This window comes from Zophobas morio, unplaced genomic scaffold (assembly GCF_036711695.1).
Source record: "Zophobas morio isolate AGI-343-1 ecotype UQ-CSIRO unplaced genomic scaffold, CSIRO_AGI_Zmor_V1 ptg000016l, whole genome shotgun sequence".
Lineage (NCBI taxonomy): Eukaryota > Metazoa > Arthropoda > Insecta > Coleoptera > Tenebrionidae > Zophobas > Zophobas morio.
Window position 1 is genome coordinate 3,166,410 of NW_026972121.1, and position 15,191 is coordinate 3,181,600.

A 15,191-nucleotide genomic window follows, 5' to 3' on the forward strand; every position below is an offset into this window, starting at 1 on the left:
TTGGTTTTTGAGGATTTTGATGTTTTAAGAATTTAAAAACTTTGAGGATTTGGGGATTTTTAGAGTTTTGAGGATTTTAGGATTTAGGTTTTTTGAGGAATTTGATGTTTTGAGAATTTAAAACCTTTGAGGATATGGAGATTTTAGAGTTTTGAGGATTTTATTATTTAGGTGTTTTGAGGATTTTGATGTTTTGAGAATTTAAAAATTTTGACGATATGGGGATTTTTGAGTTTTGAGGATTTCAAGGTTTTGATGTTTTGACGATTTGGAGATTTTGGTATTTTGAGGATTTAGGGATTTTGATGTTTTGAGGGTTTGAGGATTATGGTGTTTTGAGGATATGAAGATTTTGGTGTTTGGAGAATTTGAGGATTTTGGTGTTTTGAGGATTTGAGGATTTTGGTGTTTGGAGAATTTGGGGATTTTAGAGTTTTGAGGATTTGAAGGTTTTGATATTGACGATTTGGTAATTTTGATGTTTTGGCGATTTGGGGATTTTGGTTTTTTGAGGATTTTGATGGTTTGAGAATTTAAAAAATTTGAGAATTTGGGGATTTTAGAGTTTTGAGGATTTGGGGATTTTGAGGATCTGGTGATTTCGGTGTTTTGAGGATCTGGTGATTTTAGTATTTTGGGATTTGGGGATTTTGGTGTTTTGAGGATTTTAGGGTTTTGATTTTTTAAGAATTTAGGGAATTTGATGTTTTGAGGATTTGAAGACTGAGGATTTGGGAATTTTAGAGTTTTGAGGATTTGAAAGATTTGATGTTTTGACGATTTGGGGATTTTAGTGTTTTGAGGATTTTGGTTTTCTGAGAATTTTGATGTTTTGAGAATTTAAAAACTTTGAGAATTTGGGGATTTTAGAGTTTTGAGGATTTAAAGGTTTTGAGGTTTTGACGATTTGTAGATTTTGGTGTTTTGAGGATTTGGGGATTTTGGGGATCTGGTGATTTCGGTGTTTTGAGGATCTAGTGATTTTAGTGCTTTGGGGATTTGGGGATTTTGGTGTTTTGAGGATTTTAGGGTTTTGATGTTTTGACGATTTGGAGATTTTGGTGTGGTGAGGATTTGGGGATTTTGATGTTTTGATGATTTGGCGATTTGGGGATTTTAGAGTTTTGAGGATTTTAGGATTTACGTTTTTTGAGGATTTTGATGCTTTGAGAATTTAAAACCTTTGAGGATATGGGGATTTTGGTGTTTTGAGGATTTGGGGATTTTGGGGATCTGGTGATTTCGGTGTTTTGAGGATCTGGTGATTTTAGTGCTTTGGGGATTTGGGGATTTTGGTGTTTTGAGGATTTGGCTATTTTGGTGTTTTGAGGATTTTAGGATTTTGTTTTTTGAGGATCTAGAGATTTTGATGTTTTGAGGATTTGGGGATTTGATTTTAGAGTTTTGAGAATTTGAAAGTTTTGATGTTTTGACGATTTCGAGATTTTTGTGTTTTGAGAATTTGGGGATTTTGATATTTTGACGATTTGGTGATTTTGGTGTTTCGAGCGTTTTGGAATTTTGGTGTTATAAGGATTTGGGGTTTTTAGAGTTTTGAGGATTTCATCTTTTGACGATTTGGTGATTTTGGTGCTTCGAGAATTTGGGGATTTTGGTGTTTTGAGGATTTGAAGATTTTGATGTTTTGACGATTTGGATATTTTGGTGTTTTGAGGATTTTGGGGTTTTGATTTTTTAAAGATTTAGGGAATTTGATGTTTTGAGAATTTGAAGACTAAAGATTTGGGAATTTTAGAGTTTTGAGGATTTGAGAGATTTGATGTTTTGACGATTTGGGGATTTTAGTGTTTTGAGGATTTTAGGATTTTGTTTTTTTGAGGATTGGGGGATTTAAAGAGGATTTGAAAGTTTTGATGTTTTGACGATTTGGAGATTTTGGTGTTTCGAGCGTTTAGGAATTTTGGTGTTTTGAGGATTTGGGGGCTTCAAAGTTTTGAGGATTTCATTTCATGATATTGTGATTTTGGTACTTCGAGAATTTGGGGATTTTGAGGATTTTGGGATTTTGGTGTTTTGAAGGTCTGGTGATTTTGGTGTTTTGAGTATTTTAGGATTTTGATTTTTTGAGGATTTAGGGGTTTTGATGTTTTGAGAATTTGAAGACTGAAGATTTGACTTTAAAGTTTTGAGGATTTGAAAGTCTTGATGTTCTGACGATTTTGAGATTATGGTGTTTTGAGGATTTAGAGATTTTGATATTTTGACGATTTGGGGATTTTGAGGGTTTAGGGATTTTGGTGTTTCGAAGATTTGGGGATTTAAGAGTTTTGAGGATTTGAAGATTTTGATGTTTTGACGATTTGGATATTTTGGTGTTTTGAGGATTTAGGGATTTGGGAATTTTGAGGATTTGGTGATTTTAGTGTTTTGGAGATTTGGGGATTTTGAGGATTTTAGGGTTTTGATTTTTTAAAGATTTAGGGAATTTGATGTTTTGAGGATTTGAAGACTAAAGAGTTGGGAATTTTAGAGTTTTGAGGATTTGAAAGATTTGATGTTTTTTTGAGGATTGGGGGATTTAAAGAGGATTTGAAAGTTTTGATGTTTTGACAATTTGGAGATTTTGGTGTTTTGAGTATTTGGGGATTTTGGTGTTTTGATGATTTTGGTATTTTGAGGATTTGTGGATTTTGGTGTTTTGAGAAACTGGTAATTTTAGTGGTTTGACTATTTTTCAATGTTTCATTTCTTCAATTTATTATTTAGGTATGCATCTGTTCGATTTTGTAGTTTTTAAATTTTGCGAGTTTCCAATTTTTTAATTTTTGAATTATATTTGATTTTTCATTTTATCGATTTTTAATTTTTGTATTTTCCAATTTTTTTATTTTCAATATTTTCTTTTCAATTGCTTGATTGTATTACATTTTTCTACTTGCGAATTTTCGAATTTTTCTATTTATCAATGTTTCGTTTCTTCAAATTATCATTTAGATATGCAATTTTTCGATTTCCCAATTTTTTTTTATCTTTGATATATGTTTTATATTAAATTTTTCACTTTCTCGATTTTAAATTTTAAATTTTTGGATTTACAACTTCTGAATTTTTCTTTTTTCAATTTTTTTTATTTTCTAATTAATTTTTTGGATTACACAATTCTTCGATTTTTTTTTTACCTCAAAATTTTATTTTTCGATTTTGCAATTTGTTGATTTTTCAATTTTTCGATATTTCAGTTTTTTTTAATTTCCAATTTTCCGATTTTATTTAAATTTTTTAGTTTTTTTATTTTTCAGTACTTCATTTTTCATTTTCTCAATTTTTAATTTTTCTATTTTACAATTTTTCATGTTGTCAATTTTAATTTTTTTAAGTTTTGTTGTGTTCAAAAAAAAATAAAGAAATGAAAGAACCTCGGGTTCCTGAGTATTTTTTCTGTTTTTGTTTTTGAAGAATTACAATTTGGGAAAATTTGGTAACTATTTTTTAAATTTAGTCGAAAAATAAAATAAAATAAAAATATATATATAACGTTCAAACAATGTCACATTTCGTTGCAAAGGCAGTGTATATAAAAAAAAAACAATCCAGTGTCTATAGCTATAGCATAACTTCAGCCACACGAAGTTGAGCTCATGTCCTGCGAAACCTACGTAGTGTACCTACCCGCTTTGAAACGAAACCAGAGCACTTAAGTACTACGACCTAAATACCATCGTCAACACCGTAATCTCCTCTTATCACAAGGACTTCCCCATTATCAACTACAACCAATAATTCCTCGAACCACCCCCCGCCGTAAACCGAAACCTCCTCCCCGTCACGGCACTCACTTACGAGAACCCCACAAAATTCAAGTATTACTTACATCTATCGTCTCATCTTCCGCGCTCGGCTCGCTATTCTCCTCCGCCCCGTTCCCCATCACCTCCTCCGCCACTTCCGGAATGACCTGTACCGGGATCGGCGGCGGCGGCGGCTCGGTCTGCGGCCGCTGTATCACCGGATTCACCGCCTCCACCAGCGACTCCGACTGCAGATCGCTGTCCTCGAGCGAATTCTGCCCCTTGCTGAACAGCTTGTGTGCTTTGGCCTTGAGCTCCTTCGGGTGCGGAGTGTTCTGTCGCACGAACGGCGTCTACCAAACACACGAAAAACAAAAAATGAGCACGTGTATGCGACGATGGTGATGATTAACGAGTCAAAGGTTAATCTGGTTAAAAACGGTATTAACTGGCCTCGTGTTGCCAATCCGTTCAAAGAAATCCCTACACGATTCAGTGTGTTTTGCGCCGCATTCGCGTTTGGCTTGCTATGTAACAAATATTTTACCTCTTTGTTGTCCTGGTCTTGGGGATCGGAGAACTTGACGGAGTGGGTCCTGCTCGCCTCCTTCTCTTCCCAGTCCTCGTCGCTGGCGGCGTCGTCTGTAGCAGCTACGGCACCGTTAGATAGAGTTGACGTGACGTCACAACGGAACAAACGCCCATCAGAAGCTAACAAGTGCAACACAGACAAAACGGTGCTTAACAAAAAAAAAAACCAAACAAAAACAAAAGCAGAAGAGGAAACAAAAGCGTGCCGGATTCATGCGGAACGAATAAGCGATTTATAACAAGCGGAAAAAATGAAGGCGGAGTTTCTCAGACTTTACAACAATTACAGTGATTTAGTACTTGTGTAATGTGTTTTATCATTTACATAAATTAAGTAAGTACTCGTTAAAGCGTATATTTGGCACCTGGAGGACATAGTTTCGTTTAAGTCGGTTGTACAACCGTAAGTTTCGAACGAAATAAAAAAATTTATTACATATTATTAATGATATTAATTACGTACACTTCGCATGTACGACAATTTTGCCAAGGTTTTATTTCTGTTCTAAATACTAGAGCAACCGCCAGAGGTCGTAAAATGGCTCGACATTAATGCAAAACGTTTTCGCCGGAAGCTGATTTTGACCGTTTTTGCAATGAAATGGTTTCCGATATAATGTATAAGAATAAAAGAAAAGTACAACAAAATGAAAAGCAATTTCTCGACTTAATCTTGGTTAAGGTACGTGGGCACAGAAACGTGATCGAATTGATCATTTTTCTCCGACAGTACTCAATTTATAGAGCAACAATGTTGCGAACAATGTCACAAAGTGGTTTTCAAACTGCAACCAAATCGAATTAAATTATTTAAAAAACTGATTGCACCAAGATCGTTCTTTATTTAGCGTGATTTAGCGAAAAACTTTTCAAAAGAACACAACACAAAAAGACAAAAAGGGCGACAAAAAGTGATCAAAAAGAAAGCGACAAAAAAGAGGCAAAAGAAAATGCCATAAAGAAAAGCAGACCAAAAAAAAATTAATAAAAGGCAAAACGAACGCGTTAAAAACGTTATAAGAAAATGCGACCAAGAAAATGTGATAAAAAATCGATACAGGCCACAAAGTGACAAAAAAACGACAAAACAGGGCAAAAAAGCACGACTAAAAGGCGAAAAAAGTACAAAAAAAGGCGACAAGAAAAAATGAATAAAAGATGCCACAAACATGTAACACAAGAAACCACGAAAAAACTACAAAAAAGTATTTAAAAAAGGGACAAAAAGAACGCGGCTAAAAAGGATACAAGAAAATGGGACTTTAAGAAAGTGGAATCAAAAAGCTACAAAACTTGACAAAAAAAAATTCGTAAAATGTCCCCAAAAATGTTAGAAAAAACGGGTAAAAAATGATTAAACAAAGAGACCAAAAAAATAAATAAAGGGTACAAATAAAGGTAAAAGAAGGGTGATTAAAAAACACAAAAAAGTGACAAACAAAATATTCAAAAGGTGACAAAAAAATATAACAAATCGCACCAAAAAAAAGATTCAACAAAAAAAAAAAGGTGCATAAAAAAACAAAATAAACGCGACAAATCAAAGGTAATTTGAATATAAAAGAGAGAAAAACCGCGCCAAGAAAATGAAACAAAAAAACTGATGTCACTTTTTGAAAGAGGCCACAAAAAATTTGAAGAAAGAACGACGAAAAAGGCGATTAAAAAAATAGGGGTCAAAAAGTACGCGACAAAAAAATGACGCTAAAAATTTCTATTTTTCAATTGCTTGATTTTTCAGTTTCTGGATTCGCATATTTTCGATTTTTCATCTTTCGAATTTTTGATTTTTTTTTATTTTTTCGGTTCTTGAATTATTACATTTTTTGACTTACGAATTATCGAATTTTTCTCTTCTCAATTTCGTTTCTTCATTTATTCGATCGTTGGACTCTTTTTTACATTTTATTCTTTTTTTGATTTTCCAATTTTTGTATCTTTCTCGTTTATGAATTTTTCGATTTTTCAAATTCTGAATTTTTTGTTTTTAAATTTTCCACTTGTCATTTTTTTTTATTTTTCAATTACATTCTTGATTTTCAGTTCCTCGATTTTTTATTGTTCTATTTTCCCATTTCTTTTTAATTTTCGAGTTGTAATTTTTTGTTGGCAATTTTAATTTTTGATTTTTTTCGATTTGTCAACCTTCGAATTTTGCATTTTTCGTTTTCGGCTTTGAAGTTTTCCATTTTTCAAAATGGTGATCTTTCAATGTCTGGATTTTTAATTGTTCAATTTTTCAGTTTTTTGATTTTCTAATTTTTCAATTTTGTTGGTAAGAAAAAAACTGTTAACAAAGACCCCGCAAAAAATGGATTAAACAGAAAAAAAGGTGCTTAAAAGGGATTTAAAAAAAAAAAACACAACAAACACGATAAAAAATGCTACCAGAAAATATAACAAAAAAATGTAGTAAAAAAACTACAAAAAAAAGGCTACAGGAAATGTGACCAAAAAAAAACGTCCAAAAAAGACAAAAGCAACAAATAATAGGCGGCCAAATAAAAGGTAATTTAAATATAAAAGAGAAAGAAAACGCAACAAGAAAATGAGACCAGAAAAAACTGATTTGTCACTTTTTGAAAGAGGCCACAAAAAATGTGAAGAAAGAAAGGACAAAAAAGGCGACAAAGGTGATTAGAAAATCGAGGGTCAAAAAGAACGCCACAAAAAAATGATAATAATAATTGCGACTTTAAGAAAGTGGAGTCAAAACGTGACAAAAAAAAAATACACAAAAATAAACGAAAAATGCGAATAAAAAAAAATGGCAAAATAAAAGTTTAAACTAAGAGACAAAAAATAACAAAAAAATACAACAAATAAAAAGTAAGCAAAAAAAGGTTATAAAGAAACACAAAAACCGACCAAAAATAAAAAAAGACAACAAAAAATGTAATTAAAACTCCACCAAATATGGATTAAACGCACAAAAAAAATGGCATAAAGATGATAAAAAAATTAAAAAAGGGCAAAAAATCGCGATAAGAAAAGGTTACAAGAAAAACCGACAAAAGCCACAAAAAAGTGACCAAAAAAAAAGGTAAACAAAAAATAGGGAGAAAGGGTTACAAAGTTACAAAAAATTACAAAAAAAATGCTACTAAAATGGGTGAAAAAAGGACAAAAAAAAACTACAAAAAAAAACGGGGCAAAAAAAGGATAAAAGAAAATGTGACGTTAAGAAAGTGACGTCAAAAAGCCACAGAACGTGACAAAAAAAATGCAAAAAGAAAAAGAGAAAATGGCCACAAAAATATGAAAAAAAAAACGGCAAACAGAGCTGGGAAAATGGAAAAAGATGATTGAAAAAGAGACAAAAAAAAATTAAAAGGGAACAAATGAAGGGTAAAAGAAGGGCGGTTAAAAAACACAGAAAAAGTGGGCAAAAAATTATTCAAAAGGTGACAAAAAAGAACAAAAAAAAAACAAAAACCCCACAAAAAAAATGTTTAAGCAAAAAAGACAAAAAAAAAAATAACAAAAAACGCACAAATAAAAAGATATAAAAGCAGTAAAAAAGGCGATAAAAAACAAAAGCGACCAAAAATATGATTCTAAAAGAAGCAAAATAAACAATAAAATGTAACAAAAACTCCACCAAAAAATGAGGGAAAGATAGTAATAATGAATTAAACGCACAAAAAAATGGCATAAAGATGATAAAAAAAATTAAAAAAAGGGCAAAAATCACGATAAAAAAGGCTACAAGAAAAAGTAACCAAGAAAATTAATAAAAAACCGACAAAATCCACAAAAAAGTGACCAAAAAAAACGAAAAAAAAGTAAACAAAAAATAGGGAGAAAGGGTTACAAGGCCACAAAAAATTGCAGAAAAAAACGCTACTAAAAGGCGAAAAAGGGACAAAAAAGCGACAAAAAAATAAGACGAAAAAAATTGATTCAAAAAGTGAATAAAAGAGGTCACAAAAATTGTAACGAAAAAACTATAAAAAAAGTTAGAAAAAAGAACGCGGCAAAAAAGGATAGAAGAAAATGTGACTTTAAGAAAGTGGAGAACGTGACAAAAAAAATGCAAAAAAGAGAAAAATGGCCACAAAAATTTGGAAAAAAACGGCAAAAAGAGGGAGAGAAATGGAAAAAGATGATTAAAAAAGAGACCAAAAAAATTTAAAAGGGAACAAATAAAAGGTAAAAGAAGAGCGGTTTAAAAAACACAGAAAAAGTGACAAAAAAAAAATCAAAAAGTGACAAAAAAAAGAACAAAAACTCCACCAAAAAAAAAAAACTTAAAAAAACGACAAAAAATGGAGTCAACAGAAAAAAATGGAACAAAACGCAGCGAATAATAAAAAGCTAAAAGAATCGACCAACAAAAGGTGCTTAACAGGGTTTAAAAAAAAACTGATCAGAAAAGGGGTAACAAACGCGGCAAAAAAGGCTACAAGAAAGTGTGGTAAAAAATAACTACAAAAAAACGACCAAAAAAGGGCAAAAAAAGACCAAAAGCAACAAATTACCTTTTAATTGATAAATAAAAAAGAGAGAAAATGCGACAAGAAAATGAGACCACAAAAAACTGATTCGTGAAGCAAGAAAAGATAAAAAAGGCAAAAAAGGATACAAAAAATTGCGACTGTAAGAAAGTGGAGCCAATACGTGACAAAAAAAACACAACCGAAAAAATAACAAAAAATGCACAAATAAAAAGATAGAAAATCAACAAAAAGGGCGATAAAAAACCAAAAGCGACCAAAAATGTAATTCTAAAAGAAGCAAAATAAACTAAAAAAGACAACAAAAAATGAAAACAGCGCGGAAAATAAAAGGCTAAAAGAAGAGACCAAAAAAAGACGAAAAACAACCAAAAATGACAAAGGTGAAATAAAAAAATTTAAAAAGGGCAAAAAAACCGCGACAAAAAAGGCTACAAGAAAAGGTAACTAAGAAAATCAGTAAAAATCCGACAAAAGCCACAAAAAAGTGACAAAAAAAAACGGCAAGAAAGGGCAAAAAAAAAGATAAGGAGAAAGAGTTACAAAGCCACAAAAATTGACAAAAAAAAAACGCAACTAAAAGGTGAAAAAAGCATAAGAAAATGAGAGGAAAAAAATTGATTCAAAAGGTCAAGAAAAGAGGCAACATAAATTGTAACAAAAGAAACCACGAAAAAAGTGCCAAAAAAACTACAAAAAAAGTGACAAAAAAACAATTAAAAAAAAAGAGAAAAACGGTCACAAAAATGTCAAGAAAAACGGACAAAATGAGGAAGGAAATGGAAAAAAAATGGCCAAACAAAGATACCAAAAAAAAAAGGTAACATAAGAAAAAAACACACAAAAAGGGCAACAAAAAATGTAACAAAAACCCCACAAAAAATGCTAAAAAATGGATTAAACAGAAAAAAAAAATAAAAAAAAAAAATAAAAAGCTAATTCAAACGGTGACAAAAAAATGTGCCAAAAACCCCACAAAAAAAATAAAAATAGTAAAAATGGATTAACCAGAAAAAAAGTGCTTAAAAGGGATTGAAAAAAAATTATCTGATCGAAAATGGGACAACAAACGCGACAAAAAAGGCTGCAAGAAAAAGTAACCAAGAAAATATATAGTAAAAAGAACTACAAAAAAGGCTGTGACAAAAAAAGCCCAAAAAAGAACAAAAGTAAAAATATCGCAAAATTCAAAAATGAAGAAATCCAAACTCCAGAATTTAAAAAAATTGAAAAATCGGATAACTGAAAAATCGAAACATCCAGAAACTGATAAATTGAGAAACTGAATAATCAAAACATTCAAACATCTGAATTCGATAAATCGAGAAATAAAAAAAAATGAAAAGCTTTAAAAAAGAAAAATTAAAACATGGAAAAGTTGAAAAAAAAAATGAGAACTCGAAGTATAAAACCGTCGAAAATTTGAAAAATCCAAAGTTTAACGAAAAATTGAAAATCCAAAAGTAAAAAAGGGGCGGAAACCCAAAAACTGCAAACTGAAATAAAAATTGGAAAATCTAAAGAAACAACAAAAATTAAGGAAATGAAACAACAAAAAATTGTGACATAAAATCGAGAAAATGAAAAATAAAAAATCAGGAAAACGCAAAATAAAAATCGGGGAGCTGAAAAATTGAGAGGACGAAAAATTGAAAAGGGGAAAAATTAAAAATCGAGAATGTGAAAAATGGAAAAATGGGAAATTGTAATATTGGAAAATTTGGAAGCCGACAAATTGTAAAAATGAAAAATAAAAAAACGAAAAAGTGTATAATAAAAACTTGAAAAATGTAAGAAGTGAAAATCAAACTTGGAAATTTGAAGCAAAATTGAAAAAAACCTGACAATTTGAAAAATTGAATAAACGAAAAATTGTAAAATCGAAAAAAACAACAAAAAATAAAGAAAATGAAAAAACGAAAAACTGTGATATAAAATCGAAAAAGTGAAAAATAAAAAAAGAAATATGTATTATGAAATAGAAATATTGAAAATTAAAGAAATTGGAAAATCGGAAGACCAAAAGAAAAAAGGTAACAGAAGAAAAAAACACACAAAAAAAGGGCAACAAAAAATGTAACAAAAAACCCACAAAAAATTCTAAAAAATGGATTAAACAGAAAAAAGTGCTTAAAAGGGATTGAAAAAAATTATCTGATCAAAAAGGGGACAACAAACGCGACAAAACAAGCTACAAGAAAATGTAAGCAAGAAAATGTAGTAAAAAAAAAACTACAAAAAAGGCTACAGGAAATGTGACAAAAAAAGACCAAAAAAAAATACAAAAGCGACAAATAAAAAGCGAAAAAAGTAACCAAACGAAAGCTAATTGAAAAATACAAGAAAGACAATGAGCCCAAAAAATCCGATTCGTCACTTTTTGAAAGAATTCAAAAAAATGCGAACAAAAAAATCTTTAAACAAAGAGACAAAAAATAAGAAAAAAAAATTCAACAAATAATAATAATAATAATAGATTCAATAAGTGACAAAAAAAAAGAAAAATTGTGAAAAAGGTGATAACAAAGGGACAAAAAACGCGACAAAAAAAAGGAACAAAAACCCGAGCCAAAGAAAACACAAATTAACAGAAAAAGTGACCAAAAAATGTGATTAAAATAATAATAGTCTTTATTAACGTAGGATAACAAGATAATAAATAAAAGGCGAAAAAAGCGATCAAAAATTTGAGTCAAAAAACTGGAAAAGTCCACAAAAATGCGACAAAAAATTAAAAAAGGGAACACATTCCTAAAATATATCAAAATTTGGGAGATACTCTGTCTGATAAAAACGCCAACAGACTATAGACGGACAAACGACAGATAGATGACAGACAGACGAAACGGGCGACCTACATTTTCACATACTAGGGGTTATGAAACGTAGAGAAAAAATGAAATTATGACGTTACCAGAGTATTATTAAAAAAGAAAAAAACACTTTCGAAGTAATATGTAGTTTCCTACAAAAAAATCTAAAATATTGGTCCCTTAGTCATTTGGACAGAACTTCCCTCTCCTCTGGAGATTAATCCATAAAACAAGTCCAGTTTTTCACCCAACTTTCTCATTTTATTTATTTTTTTTAATACAGGAATATAAAACTCGTGAACTGTCACTACAAAATATGAATTTTTTCTAATGTATAAAACATTAAACACCCACTCGCTCCACACAAACGCTCCGAGCCAGCAAATTCGTTACGTTTGCACTTCGTGCTTCCGTAGAAAAATATTTACAATATCGCAATGCAAAAACTTATTGCGTAATCCCGTAAAAACTTTGCGATATCCTTGCTCCAATAAAGGCCGCATAACACAAAATCACACCGAGTTGAAAAAAACTCGAGACCAAAATTAAAATTTGTCACAAATTAGTCGCAAAACGAGCACCAACTCAGTCAATAAAATGCGACGTTTTGACGGATTTTCGACGGATCTAGTTATTTTTCTGTTTGAACAAGCGCATAAAACTGTTTAAAATTTCGGCGAAAACAAACACGCCGTCGACTTTGTGCAAGCCCGACTGTATATTTTAAAACGGGATGAAAAAAATCGCTCAACGTTTCGCTGCAACATTTGCATTTCGATAAAGAACGCTAAACGTCGCGCTAAAAGCTTGTTGTTAAACTAGTTCCCACCAATAGGCACTCGTTTATTTATCTTTAATTACCAGCCGTTATCGCTTTACTTTTTGAATCATATTTTTTATCATTTTCAAAGAACTAATTGTCGGAGTGACGAGTGAAAGACTTTCCGAAATTCGACTCCTGTAAATATAATAAAAATAGTTGTGTAAAATATTTGCGATTTTTATTTCCTTGTTTAAAGTTATTTATTTTTATCTCTAGTTAATTACCGCTTTAAACTTGCCGTAATATTGGCGTAATAAATTTGGAAATAAATAAATAAATTTCTGGGGAGCGCAATTAATAAAAGTTTAATAAGCGCAAACAGGTGGGGGGTGTTTGGATCCCCGGATGGACGTTCCATATTTAGAAGCGTAGTGACGAGGATTTAATTATCACAAAAATGTATATATGTAAAGCCTGAGATTGTAAGCGTGCTGGAACATTTAAGTTGACTTACTTATAGTCGGTTGATACTCCTGCTGAGGCAGTAGGAAACACGTGAGCACCATTTTCCCTGCGTCGTCCGTGTCGGTCTGGAACGTGAGCAAAGGCTGCGCTTGATTCTCACTAAGCCACACTGCTTTAAGGTCGAGTTGTAACAAACTATAAGGTAAATGAGGCAGTCGATTCCCTGATACATCCAAAACGTGCAAACGTTTACAACTCCCTAAAGAGTCCGGAATTGACGTCAGTCTATTATCACGCAAACTAAGTACACCGAGTTCATGTAGATTGCCTAGTTGTTCCGGTATTGCCGTCAAACTATTGCGATCGACGTTTAAATTCGTTAATTTAACTAATTTGCCTATTTCTTTAGGCATCTCACTTAAAAAATTCTCCGTAAGTATTAATTCCTGCAGATTGTAACAATAACCTATGTTAGAATTTAAAGAAGTCAATCTATTTTGGTCCACTTTTAAAATTGTGAGTTTCTCGAGCTTCCCGATGCCGTCGGGCAGGGTCTCGAGGACGTTCTGCGATAAATGCAAGTCGGTCAGACTTTCCAAGCCGGCGACGTCGTCGGGGAGGTTCTCCAAACGGTTTTCCGACAAGTCGAGACACGTCAGGTTGCGCAGCTGCCCAATTTCGGACGGGAGGTTCTGCAGCTGGTTGTGGTCGAGCCAGAGCTCTTGCAGCGCCGGCAGCTGCCCGATGTGCGGCGGCTAAAAACCAACCCTCAAACTAATCCCACAAACACCGAATTTCATACCAGTTCCTCGATTTCGTTGTCCCCTAAATCTAGCCTCTCGAGGCGAGTGAGGAGCGACAGCGACGTTGGCAGCTCTTTGAGCAAATTTTCTCTTAATTCTAAAGAGGTTAATGCAGTGAGCATGCCAAAATCGGCCGGGAGGGACGTTAAAGACATGTCATTCAAACCAAGGACCGTCAGAGACTTGAGCTGGCTGAACGCCGGGGGGAGTCGCGGGATGGGGTTGGAGCTGAAGTCGGCGACTTGGAGGGCGCGCAGCGCCCCAATGCTCTCCGGAATGTCTGGAATATCTACAAAAAAGTCACTCTGTGGACCCCAAACCCATACCCACCATTCCGGGAGACGTCCAACTCCACCAAATTCTCGAAATTCTGTATGTCGGGTGGTAGCCGATTAATTTCATTGTCGCTTAAACCAAGTTTCCTGAGACGGTGCAGACGGAAGAAATTCTAAAAGCGAGGGTTGTGTTAACGGGTTTGTGAGGTTATGGCGTACCTTTGGAAGATCCCGGATATGGTTAGCATCTAGAAGAAGCTCCTCTAAACTCCGCGAGTAACGTAAAATATCCTCTGGAACGTTGGGTAAGGAACAGTGCCTCTTGTCAACAAACTCCACTTGTCTGTTGCAACCTTTGAAGATCGGTATACAACGGAACATTTTCGACTAAACACTAATCCTACACATACTGTTAAAATGACCATACACTTCACACTTTTAACAGACTTTAAATTAAAACATTAACTTTTAAAAAACGTCTTGGATGTTTCATGACCACTCGCAACAGTGCCACCATAGATAAAAGAAATGCCACTCCCGCATTTCGACAACCGAGCGACTGGAAAGGCACTAGGCGCGCGCAGGGCCGCCAACGGCGCAGCGACAAACTAACAATACAGAGGAAGTTGAAATTTTTTAAGCATGACGTGGTTTGTTATTAAAAGTGCGTTACTGTCTTGAATACCGAATTATTGATTACATTTTATTTAATAAAAACTGCACGAATAACTGTAAAAAAAATTAGAACCATGAGCGCATATTGATTTTATTTTTTCCAGTATTCCAAAAGGCGCCATTTTGGTCACCTTTATTATTGTTAGTATTATTACTTTAAATAGTATTGAGAATTTAATTACAATAAAGATTGATGGGCTTGCCCCAATTTACTTTTTTTAAGGTGGTATCACTCAGAATTGTCACACAACAGTTGGGCATAAATAACTCTTCACGTAGTCCAAACACTCTAGTCACTTTTCAAATATCTTAACGCCTGCTATTGCTACCGTTGTTCCGTGCGTTTAGGAGGTATAATGTTGTCGCTCTTTCGAAACTTTCGAACTGAAAAATTGAAAAATCGAAAAATAAAAAATTCGGAAAAAAGAAAAATTAAAATATACGAGAACTGAAAACTCGAAAAATTCAGAAATCGAAATATATATAAAACAGTCGAAAATTGAAAAAACTAAAGTTTAAAAAACGAAAACCTGAAAATCCAAAAATTAAAAATCGAAAAGTCGAAAAATGGAAATATTGAAAAATCCCAAAACTGAAACA

The 15,191-nt window shown here is 32.7% G+C and overlaps 1 protein-coding gene across 9 annotated transcripts in view; it reads right to left on the bottom strand.

The window, feature by feature from the left end:
- The window catches only part of LOC135129552 (protein lap4-like), an 89,497-nt gene extending 75,043 nt beyond the window's left edge, over window positions 1–14,454 (bottom strand). For 6 of the 9 annotated variants that reach the window (XM_064056724.1, XM_064056721.1, XM_064056727.1 and 3 more), the window contains exons 1-6: window positions 14,136–14,453; window positions 13,972–14,089; window positions 13,641–13,930; window positions 12,888–13,593; window positions 4,297–4,460; window positions 3,833–4,102 (exon numbers count right to left, since the gene is read on the bottom strand). In XM_064056724.1, coding sequence (XP_063912794.1) covers window positions 3,833–4,102; window positions 4,297–4,460; window positions 12,888–13,593; window positions 13,641–13,930; window positions 13,972–14,089; window positions 14,136–14,297 — 1,710 coding nt within the window. In that variant the 5' untranslated portion in view covers window positions 14,298–14,453. Of the gene's footprint in view, window positions 1–3,832; window positions 4,103–4,296; window positions 4,461–12,887; window positions 13,594–13,640; window positions 13,931–13,971; window positions 14,090–14,135 lie in introns of all 9 variants that reach the window. The other 3 variants (XM_064056723.1, XM_064056728.1, XM_064056726.1) reach the window with 3 other exon arrangements.
- Window positions 14,455–15,191: the final 737 nt, after the last annotated feature.